We start from the raw sequence: 22,966 nt of genomic DNA, 5'->3' as shown, positions 1-22,966 counted from the left end.
AGAGCGCTTTAGCTTTTTCGAAATTATGATCCATTGTTGGGGGAGGTACTAGAAGGAGTGGTCCGATATACTCCATCTTTACACCAGGTCTTGTGTTGGAAGAAGTATTTGGGTGTGCGAAATTTGAAAATAATCGGTTGCTTATTTCGTATTTTCTAGGAGATATAATTATTCAAAAATTTTGACCCATTATTGGGGGAGGTAACAGAAGGAGTGGTCCGATATCCGCCATTTTCACACCACATCTTAAGTTGAAAGAAATATTTGGATGTGCGAAATTTGAAGAGAATCGAATGCTTATTTCGTATTTTGTGAGCATTTTAGTTATTCAAAATGTTGACCCCTTTGTGGGGGAGGTGCCAGAAGGAGTGGTCCGATTTATTCCACCTTCCCATCAGATAATGTGTTGGAAGAAATATTAGGATGTGTGAAATTTTGAAAATAATTGGATGCTTATTTCGTTTTTTATGAGCGTTTTAGCTATTCGAAATGTTGACCCATTATTGAGGGAGGTACCAGAAGGAGTGGTCCGATATCTACCATTTTCACACCACATCTTAAGTTGAAAGAAATATTTGGATGTGCAAAATTTGAAGAGAATCGGATGTTTATTTCGTATTTAATGAGCGTTTTAATTATTCGAAATATTGACCCATTGTGGGGCAGGTACCAGAAGAAGTGGTCCGTTCTATCCGTTTTTCATACCAGATCTTATGTTGATAGAAATATTGAGATGTGTCAAATTTTAAAACATTCGGACTCTTCTTTATCATTTAATAAGCGTTAAGATTATTCAAAATTGTAACCCCTTTGTGAGGGAGGTATCGGAAGGAGTGGACCGATATATCCCATTTTCGTACAGGACCTTGTGTTGGTAGAAATATTAGGATATGTCAAGTTTGAAATGAATCGGAGGCTCTTCTTGCATTTTATAAATGTTATGGTTATTCAAAATTTTGGCCCGTTGTGGGGAAGGAACCAGAAGAAGTGGTCCGTTATACCTATTTTTCATACCACATCTTGTGTTGATAGAAATGTTGAGGGGTGCGAAATTTGAAGACAATCGGACTATTATTTCACATTTTATAACAATTATAATCATTCAAAATCTTAAACCTTTGTGAGGGAGGTACTTGATAGAGTGGGTCGATTTTTTTCCTTTTTCGCACCTCACAATCTGACTACTTTTTCACATTTTATAAGAGTTATAAATATTCCATGTTTTGACTCTTTGTGAGGGAGGTACCCGATAGAATAGTAGAATATTACCCATTTTCGCACCTCACCTAGGACAAATAAAAATAATGAGATTTGCAAAGTTTACACAAAATCGAATCATCATTTCTTGTTCTATAAGGCAAATTATTTTCTGCGAAAATGTTTTTTTGGAAGAGGTACCAGAATGAGTGGATCAATATTGCCCATCTCCGAACTCGATCTAAGTTTGATAATAATATTACGATGTCCCAAGTTTGTACCAAATTGGATACTCACTTCGCGAGTTATCATGCGCACCAGCCAGATAGGCGAAAGGAGGAAAACCCTAGATCGACTCCATATGTCCTGAAACAGATTTTTGTCCAACGAGACCTAAGGTCTAAAACCGTTATTTCGATGAAGTATATACCCTCTGTAGCCATATATCTAAGGAGATAAAAAAAACTTTCTTAGACCATTGCGAGCCACCAATTTTATAAAGAAACATTTTCTTAGTTCTCGGATTCCCACAATTTTTTACAAAAAAATTCTTGACATTTTATGGAAATTCCTCAAAATTTTTTAGATTTTTTCCTATGTTTCTGAAGTCTACATAATTTTTAAAAATTTGTTTCGTTGCACTTCAAGGCCTGCAAAATATTATTTTTCCGTTGGAGTTAAGTAACATTTTTTACACTCATTTTTGAAAATAAACACTCATATTGTGGCTTTTATTTCTCCCACCCCCAAAATTGTCATATTTGGCCACAAATATGCCATATGTCTTATTTATTATTCTCCTCTCTCTCCCTCTCACTAAATAATCTCAATGTCTAAATCTTGCAATTAAAGGTGTTTATGCAAGACCACATGCATTACTGTTACCCCGAAGAGCAGCCACATCATTGATGTCTGGTCCTCTTTGGTATTTTGCAACAATTTGCAGGCATCCTTCCATTCATCCATCCATCCTTCTATACGTCCTTTCCCATTCATTCATGGTCGTTTTGCTGGCCAAAGCCACACAGAGCCTTTATCAACAGCAATTTGACGTCATTTCACTCTGTGTGTGTGTGTTGTGAGGGAAAACAAAAACACAAGTACACATTACACTCTCTCTCTCTCCTCCCATCTCTCACCCTCATTTCTTTTGCATGCAAACCACAGAATCATTACTCAGTCAATCTCCTTGAAAATTGAAAACAAAAGGTGAAATACTGACAAAACAGACAGGAGAAATGTGGAGGATAAACAAACAACAACATGTTCTCCCTGCTTCTCATGGCATGTATGGATTATTATTGAGAAGAGCCTCACCATGAGAAAAACACAAATGAGACAGACACATAGACAAAGCATCCGTTTGTTTTGTTGCATTACTGACTGGGAATTTATTTGCCAATGACAGTAGTTGACGGCAGGCAGGCAGGCCAGTTAGCCTAACATTGCAAAACGTAACGTAGACATGTGTTTACATTGCAATATCTTTTTTTTTCTAAAACACGTTTTGCTGCCTCTTTTTTCTTTTGGTAATTAAAAAGCCAACATGCTAATTGTTTAAATAAATATTTATTTTGGGGGTTTAGACCAAGAATATTTTCATGCAAAAAATTTTGCAAAATAACACCATAAAGCTAATTTCTGCCAATAGTTTTGGTAAATAAACCAAAACGCTTTTTTGTTGTGCTGCCGGCAAACAAACAAACAAACCACTTAATAACCTTGAAACCATCTCTCTTACCTAATGACGCGCAATGCATCAGTGAAAGTGTTGTGTGCGGGCATTTAGCACTTTGAATATGTCCACATAATAAATGCTTTGATGATTTTTGGCGGATGTTTTAAAAACAGAAAAAAAATGTGATTTACAAAATTTAAGGAATATTTTATAGACAATTTTTAAAAAACCCAACAAACGTTTCCAGGTTTTGCAGAATTTTAAAGTATAGAAAAAAAATTATTTAACATCCGAGAATCATGAATTTTCATAAAAAAAAACCTTATAAGGTACCAGAAGAAATGGTCCGATCTCTACCATCGTTATAACAGATCTTGTGCTGATAGAAATATTGAGATGTACCAAGTCTGAATGGACTCGGATGTTAATTTCGAATTTTATGAGCTTCATGAATATTCAAAAAGTTGGCCCCTTGTGGGGTGTTGATAGAAATATTGAGATGTATCAAGTCTGAATGGACTCGGATGTTAATTTCGAATTTTATGAGCTTCATGAATATTCAAAATGTTGGCCCTTTGTGGGGGAAGTACATGTATATTCAAAATGTTGACCCTTTGGGGGGGAGGTACCAGAAGGAGTAGACCGATATATTTCATTTTCACACCAGACCATGGGTTAATAAAAATATTGTGATGTGTGTAATTTGAAGAGAGCCGGATGCTTATCACGGATTTTATGATCGTTTTGGTTATTCAAAATTTTAACCCTTTGTGGGGGAGATACCAAAAGAAATGGTCCGATCTCTACCATCGTTGTAACAGATCTTGTGTTAATAGAAATATTGAGACGTACCAAGTTTGAATGGAGTCGGATGTTAATTTCGTGTTCCATGAGCTCCATGAATATTCAAAATTTTTGGCCCTTTGTGGGGTAGGTACCAGAAGGAGTAGACCGATATATCTCATCTTCACACCAGACCTTGGGCTAATAAAAATATTGCGATGTGTGTAATTTGAAGACAATCGGACTCTTACATCACAATTTATAATATTTATAATCAATCAAAATTGTGACCGTTTGTGGGGGAGGTACTTGATAGCCTGGACCGATATTGTCCATTTTCGCACCTGAACTAGCACTGATGCAAATATTAAGATTTGCAAAGTTGGAGCAAAATCGGATTATTCTTTCTTTTTTCTGTGCAGTAAAATATTTTCTTTGAAAATCTTGTCATTTTGTGGGGGAGGTACCAAAAGGAGTGAACCGATATTGCCCATCTCCGAACTCCATCTATGTTTGATAATAATATTACGATGTACCAAGTTAGGACCAAATCGTATACTCCCTTCGAGAGTTATCGTGTGCACCAGCCAGCCAGACAGACGGACAGACATCGCTAGTTAGACTCAAAATGTCCTGAAACATATTTAGTTCAAATAGTCTTAGGGTCTAAACCCGTTATTTCGATGTGGCATGTTTTGGCCGTATCAAATGATATATAACCCCTCTAGTCATATGGCTGAGGGTATACAAATTAGAACATTTGAGGATCATCAGTTTTTATAAAAGATCACAAGTTATTTTACTTTGGTTAATTTGCTGATTTTTTATAGCCCCTGAGACCCATAAAATATTATAGGAAAAAATTGTTATAAGCCCCGTGGGAATACACATTTTTAAAGGAAGTTTTCCATAGGCCTTTGAGACCTATAAAATTTTAATTTTTGAAAACATTTTTATGGCGCATCTGTGATCCATACAATCTTCTGGAAAATTTCACAGGCCTCTGAAACTCATAAAAAAAATTTTAGAAAAATTTCCATAGGCTTTCAATAATTTATAGTTGTTTTTAATTTTGTAAATTTATTGTTTTTTTATCAATAACAAAATTGCCATTATTTTGCTCCCGAATAACCTTTTGTTTTTCAATGGAATTTTTCAAAGATGGCTATTATGTTCTAAGCCAAAGAAAAAAAATCCCCGTATTCAAATGTTGTTTTTTTGCTAATTGGGTTCTAAATCAACCCGGAACTTTTCATTCAGCCCTGTTTTTTAATAACATATTTTGAAATGTAACCAAAAAAAAGATTTGCATAAAAATTTAATATGAATGATTTTATAAATTGTTATAATGATGTCAAAATTACGTCTTTATATTCACATTTTTTTTCAAAATTTAAAAAAAAAACATAGTCAATTTCGTGGTATCGTTTTGTAAATAAAAAAACTTAATTTGTTAACCAAATCACTAGGTGAGATAAAAAGAAACACATACATTCACACTATGGAAATAGGCATTATTTTCTTGTAGTTCTGGAATCTTTTAAAAATCCAAAACCACAAAAAATGAAACTTGTTATTAAAAAAGTTTTTGTTTACACAAACAATTTCGGAAGCTATGAATGGCAACGTTTGTATTAATATGTTGATGAGAAATTAAGTTCTCTTGCCCTTATCCCAATTTAGTTTTTAAATATTTCATATTGGAATTTTATGACTCAGGATCAAATTAAGAAAATAGAATATCTTTCCCAATATATACAAGATTTTAGATCCGCAGATAAAATAAATCAACTCTTTGAAGAGCATTAAAATCTCAAATAAGTTCCCGGAGAGAGTTTACTTCTCTCATAGAAGACCATAGAGAGTGGATCTCTAAAAACGCAATAAAACCTCCCCTAAAAATGTAAGAAATCTCCTCACTGGTAGCGACGTCAAGGAAGTGGACGGAAGAAAACAGCAACATCAGCAGAAATGCTTCGAAAAGTAAAGAAGGCCGAAAAATGGCTTGTGAGTTGAACATATCGCAATATTTCATTCGGCAAATATTGCAAAATGAGCTCGGGGTAAAGCCATTGAAATTCCAAAAAGTGCAAGAACTTACACCGCAACAGAAAGAAACTAGACTCAAAAGAGCTACAGAGTTGCTTCGCTTGGCCGAAAGTGGTGAACTGGCGAATTTGGTTTTTTCTCTCTCTCTCCGATGAGAAAACATTCGTTGTCCAGCAGTTTGTAAACAAAGTGATCGTGTTTACATGCCAAAGAGGTCAGCTGAAAATGTGCACCTTCGGTATTAATCGACCTAGGGCATCAGAATAAATGTTGAATATTATCGCGAAAATATTCTGGAGGGTGTATTAAAGCCTTGGGCACGCAAACATTTTGGCTGCAGACCTTGGACATTTCAACAGGACCCAGCCCCATGGTTACAAAATGAGGTTCCTCACAATGGATACAAAAATTTCCGGATACCAATCCGTAGGACTAGTGTGTCTGGAGTTTTGTTGGAAAACAAGGTTGTCACTAAAAAATACCAAAGTGTCGATCACCTCAAGCAAGCGCTTCGCCGGGAACGGGCCAAAATACCGCAGAGCAACATTTTTTTGGGCAACGTGTGACGGTTTCATTGGCCGTATGAAGACCATAATTCGTGCCAAAGGTGACCGAACAAATCTAAACTTATTCTAAGATTGGATGCTATTTCCGACATTTTTTGCTTTCATTCATGAAATTTAAGAAAAAATGTAAAAATTATGGCGTTTGACTTTGTTGCAGTTTTTTCTCACCCATTATTTCCCCAAATATCGTTGCCCCGCCCGATTTTAAGACTTTCTTTACTGGTTTTTGGATACTCAGTTACTCACCTATGTGGCATTGCTTCCTCTTTCTTGAATATATTTCGTATTTCATCGCCATCGAAAACGAACAGCAAATCAGGATGGCCAATTAGTCCTCCAACTTTGGCGATTTTGCCATAATTGATGTGCAGCTCCTTCATTACCTTGTCCAGGTCACTGATTTTATAGTGGCCTGAAATTAAGAAAAAAAAAACAATGTAAACATAAATGCTTTCAAAGGGGAAGAGAGAGAAAGAGAAATATAAAAAATCTCTCTCAAGAAATTCTCTCTATACCAGCCTTGTCCACAATATATGTTCTCTCTATCTATCTCTCTCTCTCTCCTGTAAATCAATGGCAAATAAAAATGGGGAGAGAACACCTGTACTTTGTTTATTGTATTTCCTTCGATGTCAGAATTTTTTAGCAAAGTTCGCTCTCTTTCTCATCTCTCTGTGAAAAAATGAGAATAAATCCAGTCCTAACAGCGTTACCGGTGTTTCTCAGCATATTATCCCCAAATTCCCATTGTTTAATTCCCAAACACCCCTTTTTTGTCGAAAACTCCCATCAAAATCCCCTAAAAGTCCCTGATTTACATCGGACAATTACAGTTGCCGTAAGTATCATTCTGCCCGTGAGGGAGGTATGAAAATAGATAATAAATACAGAATATGAGCTACTTTAAAATAATTCCCCATATAATTCCTAAGCCTAGGCTAGTCAACATCTTTGTGCCAAAATTAAAATAAAAATCACCGATTTGAGGAAACTCTCCAATACTGACAGCGTTGAGTCCCGTAGTTCATTGATCTACCTAAATTACCGCACTCTATTAAGAATAAAATATTATAAAATATGGGAACGAAAAGAATTTTATTTTTTGCTATTTTATTGCGCATTCATGTTTATGAACAGAAACAATGCGAATAAACCCATTCCGCAGATTAGTTTATGCGTTTAATTTGCATTTCGATCGATATTCATAAACAAAGCTTGATTTTTTTTTTTTTTTTTTTTTTTTTTTTTTTGAAAATCATAATTTTATTAAAATGGTCTTATTTTGTAAGAGAATTGAAATTGAGTTCAAAATACTTTGGATGAAACACGTCTGTGTTTTTTTTTATCTCATCTATGCGTGCTGCGTATTTCAATATTCGTAAATTGCGTGTTCGTTGGTAACATGACAAAGCATGTTTAGACCTATAACCTATCCAGCTTTCATAGGCATTTCATTTGAATGAAATTAATTTACATCTAATTAATTTATTTTGGACTCCGGAAAGATCAACAACACGCTAACATTCCCTAGCTGCGTGGATGTGACACTATCATTTTCGAAGCATGATTTATCATTCGTAAAATTCTAATTGCGTATTTTTTGGGAATTTTATTGGATTTTGTTTTTATAGAAAATCTAAATAAACAACCTTAACATTTTTAAAGACCCAAAAATCTTCTATTGAGGCGTAAGAGATTCATCTAAAGAAGGGTTTTACTTTTAAAAAATGAAATTGTCTGCCAAGCAAAAATCTGAAATATTTTTAGAAAAAAGATTTTTTTTCTGCCAACTACAACAAAAATTCTACACAACATTAGACCAACCCTTCTTTGCGTTATAAAATCAAGATCTCTTCTCAAACGAAGGCTTCTTGTAGAAAATTCAGAGCTTTTCTCCCTAACGAAAAATAAATTCCTCTCCTTGTAGACGAGCTGGTGGCCAAGGAGTCTATATAATCGAACTAGGGGCAAGGGGGTCTATATAAATGAGCTGAAGGTCAGGGAGTCTATATAGAGAAGTTGTAGGCCAGGGAGTCCATATTGACGAGCTGGAGGCCAGGCGGTCTATGTAGAAGAGCTAGAGGCCAGGGAGTCTACATAGACGAGATGAAAGCCAGGGGGTCTAAGTAGACCAGCTGGAGGCCCGGGAGTCCATATAGACGAGCTGGAGGCCAGGGAGTCTATGTAGACGAGCTGCGTGGCCAGGGAGACTATGTAGACGAGCTGCGTGGCCAGGGAGTCCATATAGACGAGCTGGAGGACAGGGAGTCTTTATAGACGAGCTGGAGGCCAGGGAGTCTTTATAGACGAGCTGGAGGCCAGGGAGTCTATATGGACGCGGTGAAGGCCAGGGAGTCTTTATAGACGAGCTGGAGGCCAGGGAGTCTTTATAGACGAGGTGGACGCCAAGGAGTCTATATGGACGAGCTGGAGGCCAGGGAGTCTTTATAGACGAGCTGGAGGGTCAGGGAGTCGATATAGACGAGCTGGAGACCAGGGAGTCTATATGGACGAGCTGGAGGCCAGGGAGTCTTTATAGACGAGGTGGACGCCAGGGAGTCTATATGGACGAGCTGAAGGCCAGGGAGTCTATATGGACGAGCTGGATACTAGGGAGTCTATATAGACGAGCTGGATGCCAGGAAGTCGATGTAGACAAGCTGGAGGTCCTGGGAGTCCATATAGACGAGCTGGAGGCCAGGCAGTTCATATAGACGAGCTAATGGCCAGGAGTCCATATAGACGAGCTGATGGCCAGCAAGTCTTTATAGACGAGCTGGAGGCCAGGGAGTCTTTATAGACAAGCTGAAGGCCAGGGAGTCTTTATAGGCAAGCTGAAGGCCAGGGAATCTCTATCGACGAGCTGGATGCCAGGTAATCCCTATAGACGAGCTGGAGGCCAGGGAGTCTATATAGACTATCTGGAGTCCAGGGAGTTCATATTGACGGGCTTGAGGCCAGGGAGTCTATATAAGCGATCTGAAGACCAAGGAGTCCATATAGACGAGCCGGAGGCCAGGGAGTCTTTATAGACGAGCCGGAGGCCAGGGAGTCTTTATAGACGAGCCGGAGCCCAGGGAGTCTTTATAGACGAGCCGGAGGCCAGGGAGTCTTTATAGACGAGCTGGAGGCCAGGGAGTCCATATAGACGAGTTGGAGGCCAGGAAGTCAATATAGACGCGCTAGAGGTCAGGGTGTCCATATAGACGAGCTGGAGGCCAGGAAGTCCATGTAGACGAGCTGGAGGCCAGGAAGTCCATATAGACGCGCTAGAGGCCAGGGAGTCCATATAGACGAGCTGGAGGCCAGGGAGTCTATATAGACGAGTTGGAGGCCAGGGAGTCTATATAGACGAGTTGGAGGCCAGGGAGTCTATATAGACGAGCTGGAAGCCAGGGAGTCTATATAGACAAGCTGGAGGCCAGGGAGTCTATATAGACGAGCTGGAAGCCAGGGAGTCTATATAGAGGGGCTGGAGGCCAGGAAGTCTATATGGACGAGCTGGGTGGCCTGAGAGTCTGTACAGACGAGCTGAAGGCCAGGGAGTCTATACAGACGAGCTGGATGCCAGGTAGTCCATATAGGTGAGCTGAAGGCCAGAGAGTCTATAAAGACGAGCTTTTTAAATAAACTGAGCCTGAAGATTTTTTTAAACCCATAGGGGAAGTCCCCATATGAAACAGGGTCCATTTCCTTAATGAGTTTTGAAAAAAAAACTTCAGTAACGATTTTTTTTGGAAAATAAATTTTGCCGGATTGAAATATTTTTTATTTTATAAATTTAATTGAATTTCTATTAAAAAAAAAAAAAAAAACATTTTTTCCATAAGGCCAACAAAAATGTGTTTTATTGGAAATACCACCATCACGATCGCCACAAAGACCGCAATTTTGTGGCACATTGCGTGTCATGATGGCTTGTGTTCCGGCGTGGTATTGGGCTTTATAGCATGCTTGCTACTTGCTGTTACTGCTGTTGTTGTTGTTGTTTTAATTATGCGTTATTGTGTAATAGTTTTCGCTACACTTCCCCTCCTCCTCTTCCTTCAACCTCAGCACAAAATTACCTAGATCTTTGCGTCATAATTCAACCCACCTACTTACCTATGAGCGGGGCAAAACGCCAAGAATTGCCAATGAATGGCAGACCCCAGGGTCCAGGTACTTCATCATAGGAACGGACATTTGCATTTTTGATTGTCTCGCTGCTGTGATTGCTGCTAATAAATAGAAGGGAGAAAGAAGAGAAGGTAATTTTAATTAGTCAGATAGTGGTGGTGGCAAGGGCAATTATTTTTATGGAACACCAACAACAACGTTTGACATTACAATCGAAAAACAATTGATGTTCTCGTGCTGTTTTGCAATTTCTCTCCAATTCTCTCTCTCCCTCTCAAATAATAACTACTACTCACTTGATTTCATGAGATTTCTCCAATTTCTTGCCAGTGCTTTGTGGAGGATGATGCGTTGCCGGAAATTGACTTTGTGGTTGGTGCGGGGGTTCCAGTGGCGGTGTTATAACGGCTGCCGAAAAAGAGGTGCGTTTGACCAGTGACGTTGCTGTGGTGCGTAAATTTGACATTTTCGTAACGTTGTTGTTGCTGCTGCGGCTGCTGTTGCTTCTCTACAAACTTTCTAAGTTATTCAAGATTCCAATCAAGATAAGTGGCTGGCTGCTGCTGATGAATTCACAAAAACAAAGCTGTGGGTTGTTCTTTCGTGCGTTTGGTTTTCAGTTTCAGTTTTATGAGCGAATTTCAAATGACTGTGGGAAAGAAACAAAAACAAAAAGTTTTCTTGTTATCCATAAAATATTGAACGAAGAAGATGTACAAGCCGTATTTTATGATGAATTACATTGTGCGGAATAAGCTATGATGTTGCATTTTGTCATTTATTATCTCTCTCTCTCTCGCTGTCGGTGTCATTCATATTTTATGATGATCCCCTAACACGTTTGGGTGGCAATAAAACATAAAGTAAGTCTGTGGGGATAGTGGAAACGAAGTGGATGGGGATGTATCCACGAAAAAGCATTAAATGTTAAATTATTTATAATCACAGCTGTAGTAGTAAATATATTTACAAGGTATTACAAAACAGTAATAAAAGGAAGCATCACAAGGTGCGAAATATTAAAAGTACGTGTGTGGGAACATTAGTTGAAATTTGAATTCTAAGAATCCGAAATATTTTTTCCATTTGATATTTTGCCTTTTTGAAATTCTAAACTCGGTAATCCTTTTGGTCCTACTTCACCTCAAAAAGCTGTTTTTATAAAACTTAAGAATTAAAACAGTTGAAAGTCAAATGTGAAGTAGGGTACACACTATCATTTTTGACGATAATTTTAAATCAAATATCGATTAGTCCGGTTTGTTGGGATGTTCGTAGTATCCATATTACTTTACTTTACATTACCCTACCCCTCACAATGTTCGCAATATTAGAAGTACCTATATGGGAACATTAGTTGAAATTTATGATAATTTGACTCATTTTTTTTTTCAAGTTTATGATATTTTGCAGCCGAAGAATTCAAAAGTCTATTATCACTTAGTGCCAACTCCGTATCGAAAAACAATTTTTATAAAATTTAAAAACTTAACGGGCGAAAGTCCAATTTTAGGTAGAGTATACACTATCACCTTTGAATGTAATTTTAAATCAAGTATCGACGGGCTGGAATCCAGAGAGTCCAGCTGGAGGTCAAAGAGTCCATATAGACGAGTTGGAGGCCAGAGAGTCTATATAGACGAGTTGGAGGCCAGAGAGTCTATATAGACGAGCTGAAGGCCAGGGAGTCTCTATAGACGAGCTGAAGGCCAGGGAGTCTCTATAGACGAGCTGAAGGCCAGGGAGCCTCTATAGACGAGCTGAAGGCCAGGGAGTCTCTATAGACGAGCTGAAGGCCAGGGAGTCTCTATAGACGAGCTGAAGGCCAGGGAGTCTATATAGAAGAGTCTATATAGACGAGCTTGGGGCCTAGGAGTCTATATAGACGAGCTGGAGGCCTGGGAGTCTATAAAGACGTGCTGGAGGCCAGGGAGTCTATATAGACGAGCTGGAGGCCTGGGAGTCTATATAGAAGAGCTGGATGACCAGAGAGTCTATATAGAAGAGCTGGATGACCAGAGAGTCTATACAGACGAGCTGGAGGCCAGTGAGCCCATATAGACGAGCTGAAGTCCAGGGAGTCTACATAGACGAGCTAAAGGCCAGGGAGTCTATATAGACAAGCTAAAGGCCAGGGAGTCTATATAGACGAGCTAAAGGCCAGGGAGTCTTTATAGAAGAGCTGGATGACCAGAGAGTCTAAATAGAAGAGCTGGATGACCAGAGAGTCTATATAGACGAGCTGGAGGCCAGGGAGTCCATATAGACGAGCTGGAGGCCAGGGAGTCTATATAGACGAGCTAGAGGCCTGGGAGTCTATATAGACGAGCTGGAGGCCTGGGAGTCTATATAGACGAGCTGGAGGCCTGGGAGTCTATATAGACGAGCTGGAGGCCAGGGAGTCTATATAGAAGAGCTGATGGCCAGGGAGTCTTTATAGACGAGCTGGTGGCCAGAAAGTCCAAATAGACGAGCTGGGAGGCCAGGGACTCCATATAGACGAGCTGAGAGGCCTGGGCGTCTATATATAGACGACCTGAATGCCAGGGATTCTATATAGAAGAGCTGGATGTCAGTGATTCTATATAGACGAGCTGGAGACCGGGGAGTCTTTATAGACGAGCTGGAGGCCAGGGAGTCACACTGTTTGGTTCACACTTAACAAACCAACGAACATGACACAACTGAGTCTCGAAAAACCATGAAAATATTTTTGTGGTTTCCTGATAAAGGTGGGAATACAAAAACCGCTTATTTGGCTGCCTTAAGTCATCGGCTGGCTTCTTCGTTGAGGAACAAAGGAGTTTTTGGTTGACTTAGTTCGATTTTGGCCCTAGGCTCCTTTGTTCATTTCCGAAGAAGCCAGTTGATGATTTAAGCCAGCCAAATAAGCGCTTTATGTATCTCCACCTTAACTCTGGAAAAATGTACGGTTTCACTGGCAAGTTGTGATATTTTTCACAATTCTGTCATGTAAATATAACAGTGTGTACTCTACTTAAGACCTTTTAATAGCTAAAGCCATTTTATCAAAAGTCGATCTACGTATTCCTAAATTTGCAGTTTACCTGCTGCTTTGGAGACTTTATTTACTTTGCTCAATTACTAGGTACTTTTAATATCATGGGTTGAAGAGAACACAGAAATTGTTAAAAAAAAATCATAGTTGAAGGAGGAATTACAGTCTCAGATCTTATTCCCAAAAAAATATTTATTGGCAAAATAACGGTATTTACCAAAAAATGGAAAAAAGTGGGAGTACTGTTGGGATTCTATGGGAAAAACAGATCTGTCTGGTTACCCAAACATTTTTAACAATTGTGGCAAATTATTATTGAAAGTCGTCTATTAACGCAAAAGGTCTGCAAAAGAGAACAATTCGAGAGAGAAATTTGTACAGTTCTTTTACTGAGAGTTTGCAAATTCTTACTGGGACAAGTTGCTACTTGCAATCACTTGTAGTTCTTCTTCTTATTCATATATTGAGCAAGATATTTTAAAATGTCTTTATTTTGGAAATCGGAAGCCTATTTAAGGGTAATTTTTAATTTTTGCTTCATTCCTTCTTTTTTTGAACAAATCAGCTGATTGTTTGCAAGTTTATGCAGGGATTTCCTTTGCTTACTTTTTACAGTTTTCTTGCAAAAGAGAATAATAATACTCTCTCTCTCTCAGAAAGAAGCTCCTGGGCAATTCCTGAAAGAAAAGTGAACTGTTTTTATTTAATTTTTCTATTTCAAAATTTGTGATTTTTTATTAAGTTGACGTGTTCAGCTTTGTTTTGTCTCAATTTGTTTAAGAATAAATATCAATTTTTTTGAAAAATCTAGTTAATATTTAATAATTATATAATAATTTGAAAATAGTTTAGGGCATAAAATGTGCAAAGATAATCTGATTTCTTTACGAGACTGCCATTTAGGAGACTCCTCGAATACCATTTACCTATTTTGAGTTATTTCTGATTAAATTTCCCTTTAACCAAAAGTGACACGGATATTTAGTTGTGAAAAAAATTAATTTCAAATCCGTTCCATTAAAGTACAAAAATAATAGTAAACTAACAACCATGGCGAATTACAAGAGTCCTTGAATTTAATTATATAACCACTGTACAGAAAACCTTGAAGTGACAACCCACAACAATAACAACAAAACCCAAAATAACTGCGCAAATTTATGTTTGTAGTTTTGTTGTGTCTCTATCTCTGTGTGTGCGTGTGTTTGTTTGCGAAGTAGAAAAAAAATTGAATTTGTTGCTTTGGTGATGAATGTAATTAAATTTGAGTTAAACTGTTAATTTTTTTTCGACAAAACCCATAGCTGTCTAGCGGAACGGAAGTGCTGGCATGTAAAGCCAAAGAAACTTTTTAATTGAGACAGAGTTTTTTTTTTTTTTTTGAGGGAGATTTTTTTTTTTTGGAGGGAGATTAGATTTGTTTGGAGCAAAATGAAAGATGGATTTGCATGAGTGTTATTTTTACATGGTAGACAATGTCGATGACAGTTAAAATAAAGTACCAGCTATATTGCAGATATTCTTCAAAAAATGGGAAACTAGAAACGTACTACCATGGTAGAAGAATACAAGGGACATTGATATGTCAAAATGTTAAAAATGTTTTTTTTTTTCAAAAATAAGTAGATTTTTATAGGCATTTTTCAATAATTTTTACTAATTTGAATAATCTTTCAATCTAAATTGTCAATTTTAAAATTGATTTGACAGTTCTTTATCCCAACAGCTGTGTTGATGCGAGTATGGCTGAAGTGTGGTATCCACGATCGAACTTGCTGGTGCCCCCTAGCTCTGTTCCAATAGGTTTTATTTATTCATTAACTCTTGTTCGATAAAATCAAACGCGGATGCATTTTATCAGCTTTAAACATATTTAGCTTAATTTAATAGTTAATTAAAAACAAATATAGTTAACACTTGAACATGTTTTGAAGAAGAAAAAAGAAACAACAAAAAAGTTGCAAATATTAATTCCTTTTAATTATATTACGGAAAAAGTCACAAAACTTTTTTTTAAGTATTTTTGCAAATAAAAAACTAGAAGTCATTAAAAAGTTAGCTCATTTTGTTTACGCTTTTAGTTTACCTAAAGCTTAAGCGCTTTGTATGTGGAGTAATAATGTGCAAATTCTTGGAAAAAAATCGTAGTAGCTCCTAGCTTAGGTGTGACATTAACAAAACTACGGACATAAATCCGTAACCATAAAGTGTTAATTAGCCACAAGTGAGCGGCATAATTAGCCATAATTTTTTCGTGCCACAAAAACAAAACATGGGTTCGCGTTCATACAAAAATGTCATAGCGATAATGTTTGGTAAAAAAATAAAAGTTTATGTTTAATTAAAGAACGTTATAATGTTCGTTGCAGACGAAGGTCAAGTGATAAACACATAGAGGAATAATGGTCAAATCTCTGATAACGTATAAATAAAGGGAGTTTTTGTAATGCAAAATATAGGTGCTTTAAAATTTATGGAAAGAAAAAAAGGAAAAAACTTAGGAAATATTAAAAAAAATATCAGTCTTTTGGGCATTAAAATATTTCTGGATTTCGTCAATTACAATTAATTAAAGTTTAATTTCTTATTATTTTCCTCCCATTAACATGGGATATTATCAAGTTATTGATTTCGTACATCTAAAATTGTTTCTATTATTTATGAATTAATTTCATTTGAACAAAGCGATTCCTTAAAAATAACAAAAAAAGTAATGTAATTAAAGTTCAATGGTATTAATTCATGTTTCATAATGTGTACCGCACTTTACTTTGTACAATTCTATCGATTCTGCCATCGATAATAGATCAATCGAAACACCTGTTATTTTCTCTTACAGCATGTAGAAGATTCTCTCTGAGAGTTACATTGTAATATTTTTCAATTGTGTTTTTAATGTATCAAGAATACAATTAGAAGGTATTCTAAAGGGGGGTTACTCCAGACATAAGCAATCAACTGATTAAACCTTCAACAATGACAAAACAAACAAATATAACAAATATAACAATAATGGAGACTTCATTCATAGAGAACAGAGAACTGAATGAGAGAATTCACGAAAGTGTTTTCGGAAAGTTGTATAGACACAAAGCAGAGAGAAAAAAACTGTAATTTTCTCACAAGTATGATAAAAAAAAACATATAAAAGAAGCAATTTCATTGGTATTATTTATAAAAACGTTATTGAAAGTCGAAAATAAGTTAGAAATTGCAATGAAATTAATATATGGAAAGCCAGGGCCTCTTAACTAGTTTTTGTTCATCAAGAGAGGGATGAGAGAACTTTGCCATAGACTAAAAGAGAAGATGACTTGATTTGGTATAACTGATGGCTAAAGTGCGGTACACACTAACGATCTTTATTGACACTAACTATAGTAAACTTCCTTTGATTTAGAGACAAGTTAAAGATATATTGTTTTAATAACGCAAAAACTCTTCGCAAATTTTAAAACCTCGAACCAATTCTAAAAAAAGTTGCAGTCACATTTTGTCTTGCAATCACTTGCAACCATGGATGGGAAAGTATGCACAGTAGCGTTACAGTAATTTTTACCTTATTTTGATTATAGTTTTGCTCAAAAAATATGAAATTAATAATGATTCAATGCAGGAAGGTTATTTCAAAATTCTCTTAAGAATATCTCCTTTTTTTGTCCATCTATGCTTGCAACTATTCTTCCTCTTACTTTTAGAGTATCCAGTGATGTTTTTTTTTTGGAGAACAAAGTTGAAAAATCGGACATTTTTTACCCATTTTCTTCATTATTTTTAATAAAATACTAAATTTTTTCCGAGTTCGGTTATTTTTATGGCAGACAAATTGTTTTCCTTTCACAACTCAGCTGATTATTTGCAATTTTTGGCGAGGAAAGCCATCTGTTTACTTTTAACAGTTGTCTTGCGAAAGAGAGTAGAACTACCTTACACTCTCTCAGAATGAAGTAGCTGGACAATTTCTGCAGGAAAAGTTACCAGTCAGACCTAAAATGTATTATTATTTATTAGAATTGGAACATGTGTTGTAGGGTGCAGCGCTATGCAAAAATTTTGGGAATTTGGCCCAAAATGAAATATTTACATTTTTCAGCGCATTTTTACTTGTCTTCTCCTAAATTAGAGAAAAAAACGACCACATTTTATTAAAGCGAAGTTGGCGCCCAAATGTTCCAATACAGACCCCTCTACAAGAAACTTGAGTTGAGAAAAATATTTAATCAATTTAATTTAATATTTAATCATTATAGAAAATATTTGAAATGTTTCGAAGACAAATATTTTTGTACTGTGTAACAATTCGACTTTTTGGTAAACAACAATTTGCGACATTTTTCCAATACTTTAAGGCTTTTTGGCTGAGGAATTAATCGAAAGTTACGCCTTTTTCTCTTTGTTTTCCTATTTTTTCCAAACTTACTTAATTCTCCAAATAAATCACATGCTTGTTTATACTGCCATTTATGCTAGATTTACAAACATTTATTCAAAATGCACTGACATTTATGCAAAGTTTTGCAAAATCTTTTTTGTTTGTTGTGAGCAAACAAACATCTCGCATTGGCATTTTGCAAAACTTAATGGAAAAACTTACAATTCCTTTGGTGTCGACTTTTCAAAAATCGCACGTGTGCTGTTGAAGTTTGTCTATCTGCGGCTGTAACACTCCTATTTTTCTTAAGATGTCGAGATTGGGTGAAATTTATTCCAGATGATGATGTGTTTTTTTCTCTGGTTTGGTGGAAAAGAAATTGACTTTAATTATTTTTTATGATGTTGTTGGATTTATTTTCCTCAATTTAATTATATTTATTTATTTTTTTATGGGATTGGATTTACTTTTGTTTTGAATAACAAGCACGCCAAACTGGCATAAAACTACATTTGCATTTACAAACTGTAGGTATTTGAAATTGTGTTTTCCAAAGAAAGTTATGGCTTTCGGTGGAGCGGAGCGGCACAACACTACTAATTTGCTTTTTCAAATGAATTAAAACAAATTTTCCACTTTTCACTGGATTGCCTAGCCTTGCCACAGATACCGGTGTAGATGTGTGGTGATGATGTTGATTTACACTTATTTCCACAAGAAGGCGGCATTTGATGTCTGGCGGCTGGCTGATGAATGTATGACTGACTGACTGCACAAATCATAAAATATTCACACAAAATGTACTCTTCTTTTTCCTTTTTTTATTTTTTTTTCTGTCTGAAGTGCTTTGAATTTTTATTTGCTCAAAAGTTTCCACATGGATTTATCATAACTTTTCCGATTGCGTTCCTTTTTTGCATTCTACTTTTCCGAAACTTTGTTTAAAAAATGAAATTAAATTTGCCAAGTTTTCTTTTTTTTTAATGCAATGGATTTTCTTTGTTTGCTATTTGACAGACTGAATGCTCTAGTTTCGTTTTTTTTTACCACACACACTTACATATGTTCACATAATTAAACACAAAATCCACTGAATTCTGCTGAAATCCTTAGGAGAGATATTTTACGCGCCCGTTTAAGCCGTTATTTCCAAAATTAAGCCACTTATATTTCAACGTTTGTTGTTCGCCGTTAACGGATATACTTTAAACTAAACTCTCGTCTCAATGGCCGTCTTAACTTATACTTCATAGTTTTGAGTTGGCTCAATGTGTGTGAGTGTCTAAATGTGTGAATTAACAACATTTTGTTAATTGTTTACTTGTATTGGTTACCACCAAATAAAAAAAATAACTCTAAGTTAAGCTTAGATTTGGTTAAAGACAAACCTACACACAAACACATATGAACACAAGGGAAAAAGCGCCAATCTCTCTCTCATATTCAACCTGACATTTCTCCAGCGAAGCATGTCACAATTTGTCAAGCTCTTGTGATCAATTCATGCAACTACTCTCTCTCTTTCTCTCCATTTATGATGTCAATGGAGATATTTGCGGGGATGGATCTTGTGTTTACATATATAAAATAAGAAGAAGAAACGTGCATTATCTTCGACAACAGAAGTAGTTTAAAAGACTTTTTTGATTAGAAATAATTGATTAGATATTAAAATTAAAAAAAATTGTTTTGTATGACCGTGTTTTTGTTTACATTAATTGTTTGTGTTTATTTACATCAAACGTGTTCCACTTTAATTTCGATTTTGATATCCGGAATTTCGATTTTTTAGCTTACATTTTCGACCGAATTAAGAGAAATATGGCTATTTTGAAGTGAGCCAACGGAAATTGTTTTATTTTATTATTTGTATACCCTCCATCTGGAAAAGGAGGGTATACTAACTTTGTCATTCCGTTTGTATCATCCCTGAATATTCGTCGCAGACCCCATAAAGTATATATATACATGATCAGCATAAAATTCTAAGTCATTTTAGCGACATCCTTTTGTCTGATACAGGCCACTTTATTTAACGTAGAACAATTTGTATTGTGTCTATGATGGTTGGTATTGAAAATCAGATGTACCGGTCCACGTTTTGGTATAGCCCCCACATAAAGGTACCTCCCGATATTCGGTATTTTGGTGATTTTTCCAAGTTTTTTTCGAAAAATTAGTATTTATAGTTCGCAATGGATTCTAGCTAGGGTGGCGAAACATTGTATATATAGGTCCACGTTTTTGTATATCCCCCATATAATGGTACCTCCCGATATTCGGTATTTCGATAATTGTATCAATTGGTATTTGTAGGTCATAATAGGTTTTAGTTCCGGTGGCGGAACATTGAATATTTAGGTAAACGTTTTCCTATAGCGCACATATAACGATACCCACGGAATTTCGGTATTTTGATAATCCTGGTCACATATACCCTACGAAATTGTTCCAAGAATATTGGGTAGGAAATTATTGAAGTATAACATTTTTATAGAGGTCCCCACTTTGGTACAGCTTCACACTCTTTATGGTTTTTTGGAAACTTTAACTGCATTATCCAAACGGTCTTACTGGTATTTGTAGTTTAAAGTGGAACACGTTTGAATTCAAATATGTTTTCTTTACCCAAAGGTGGAAGGTATTAAATTTTCGGCCTGGCCGAACTTAATTTTTTTACTTGTTTACCGTAAAACTTTAGTCGAATTGACTGTAATTTGATAGTTTGGATTCCAATGAATAGAAATTGGTGTCATTAGTCTCTACTCAGTGTTATCAATTATTTTATTTTTTAATTATATTTAATATTTTTTCTATAAGATCTGAAATATTTCAACATGTTATAAATAATATTTATCTGTCCACTTTTATGTACAATATCCTCAATAGACTCACTTAAATCTTACCTCTTTTAACAATTGTTTGCCATTTCAAGCAACCCATCTCTGAACAAATCATAACCATGCCAAAGAGAAAGAAAGAGAGAGAGTATAATGAATACATCTTGTCATGATTTACCAGTTATGACAATTATGTTATGGCAACTCTGTTTGAGGAAACTATTGTTATTCGAACAACATCCATTATGTATTATTATCTTGCGAACGGAAAATTGTTATAATTTCATATTCATGTTTGGGAAATTGTTGTGTGTGTATGTGTGCGCGTTAGTTTTCAGTTAGGAAATAAATGTAGTTGAAATTGTGCATTCTACACTAAACTGTCTGTAAAACAATGATGGGAGAGCGATGATCTTATATAAAATTCGAAATATGTATGTTTGTGGGGTAGGAGTACTTAGCGCTTATGTAGGTCTTGAGTATCAAATATTTGTCTATTCTATTCATAATATTCCAATTTTTTTTTCTTTTCAAAATATGTTTAGTAAATAATGGACTTTTGGAGTGGGTATCAATCATAGCACAAAATGTAGTCATTCGTGCCTTAATATGTTGTTTCATATTAATTTAAGCAACAAAATGTACCATAAGGTTTTAAGAAAATGTTTAGTTTTAAATATATTTGTACAAAATATAACGAAATTCTCATAGGTCCATTACTTTAAAAATAGTTTCTAGGTTCGCGATTTTTCGACTAATATAATTGCTAGTTTATAAAAATAACTCAGTTGATGCTTAAGATGTCTCCAAGAATGACGTTCTCATGGCGGGAAAGAGTTATATTTTGATGTGAGATAAATGCCAACAGTTATTAATTTTGATGGTATCATTTCACAGTACATACCACTGTCTTATTGCAGCAAGAAGAAGACGCCACAGATAGATGTTAAATGATTTAGACCTTTGAGGCCAAATAAGTCTTCTACTTCGAAAAAGTAAGGAATAAACAGGAAGAAAATAATTGATTTAGACGAAAATGTAAAGAATAAATGCACTGTACATCATATTCGGAAATAATCAAAAATAAAATAAATACGGAAAGAAAGTCGAAGAAAAATTGCATAATAGGTCATTTAGTCGACCTTGGGATACCCACCACCGCAGTCACGATTAATTCTATCAAAATGTTGCGTACAATCTCATACAAATTACAAAACATGTTATAGCCTCTGGCAATATTGATAAAATATATTTTTCAAACATGACAGGTCATTTTTACAAATTTTTAAAATAAAGCAACTAAAGTATAATAAAGTTGTGAACATAATTACTATTTATTAGCAAGACAAATATAAAAAAATATTAACAAATTGTAAATAATCGAAAAAGTGCGAAATTTTTTGTTTTTTGGTGGGCCTAAAAACGTATTTTTGTTTTTGTAAAATCTCATTTGTGCAATAGAAAGAAATTTTGAAATTGAATTGGTCAACCCACAGTAGATCAACGGCATCAAAACAATTCAATTTAGTTTTTTTTATTATTATGATGGACTACGATGGATTCAACCAAGCATTACTGGTGGTTGGTTGGTTAGATGGTAAAACACTTCGCCTCTTCCCCCCACACAAACTTTTTTTTGCTTCCAAGTCGCCACCATAAAATATTGGTAACTCATGATTTCTTTGTTAACATGAGCCAACGTCAAATTGTGTTTGGGCAATTTTTCCTCTTTCAAAACAATGAAAATTTTTAAACTGAAATCAAAATTTCCTAATATTTGTCAGTTAAAAATGTGTTGTAAATGCAGGGGGGAAATATTTCATTTGTCTCAAATTGTTAAGAAATCTTTAAATAATGAACATTTTGCAATATATAAATTTGAAAATGTGAAAATTTTTTTTATGTGAAATTGCAATAATTATCTTAGGCTACATTTAATTGATATAGTAAAAAATATTTGACGAATATTTTCCTACAGGCTAAGTTACCTTACTATCAGGCCATTTCCCATTAATTTCTTGTACCAGAGCCGAATTCTTTGACTACATTAAAAGACGAAAAATGACTTTACTCTAATAACAGATATGATTGGCACACGACTTACTCTCCGACTCCAGCTAGAAACACAGACCCTACAGTCTTATATGCCACAATAGTATAATTTTGAACGAGAATTTCAATATAAACATAGCATAATTTTAAACCAATTAAAAATATTTTACTGGCTTCAAATCTTCATTTCATTTCTTTTGATTGTAATGATTCTATTTATATTCTATTACTTTTATTTTGATATTGTTTAAATTTCCCTCACTTGGCTCTTTATCGTGACATTTCTAATTG

The 22,966-nt window shown here is 35.4% G+C and overlaps 2 protein-coding genes across 5 annotated transcripts in view; one reads left to right on the top strand and one right to left on the bottom strand.

Moving 5' to 3' along the window:
• LOC101887655 (probable cytochrome P450 49a1) overlaps positions 1-18,997 on the bottom strand; it is a 34,645-nt gene extending 15,648 nt beyond the window's left edge. The window contains exons 1-5 of one of the 3 annotated variants that reach the window (XM_020037459.2): positions 18,844-18,991; positions 18,006-18,142; positions 10,689-11,041; positions 10,378-10,493; positions 6,520-6,685 (exon numbers count right to left, since the gene is read on the bottom strand). In XM_020037459.2, the coding sequence (XP_019893018.1) occupies positions 6,520-6,685; positions 10,378-10,493; positions 10,689-10,858 (452 nt within the window). In that variant the 5' untranslated portion in view covers positions 10,859-11,041; positions 18,006-18,142; positions 18,844-18,991. Of the gene's footprint in view, positions 1-6,519; positions 6,686-10,377; positions 10,494-10,688; positions 11,042-18,005; positions 18,143-18,843 lie in introns of all 3 variants that reach the window. The other 2 variants (XM_011294884.3, XM_011294822.3) reach the window with 2 other exon arrangements.
• LOC101887825 (G protein alpha o subunit) overlaps positions 1-22,966 on the top strand; it is a 142,253-nt gene that overhangs the window by 105,865 nt on the left and 13,422 nt on the right. The gene's annotated exons all lie outside the window — the stretch shown is intronic.

This window comes from Musca domestica, unplaced genomic scaffold, assembly GCF_030504385.1.
Source record: "Musca domestica strain aabys unplaced genomic scaffold, Musca_domestica.polishedcontigs.V.1.1 8, whole genome shotgun sequence".
Taxonomy (NCBI): domain Eukaryota; kingdom Metazoa; phylum Arthropoda; class Insecta; order Diptera; family Muscidae; genus Musca; species Musca domestica.
The sequence above is the reverse complement of the archived record's forward strand: the minus strand, read 5'-3'. Positions and strand labels throughout refer to the sequence as shown.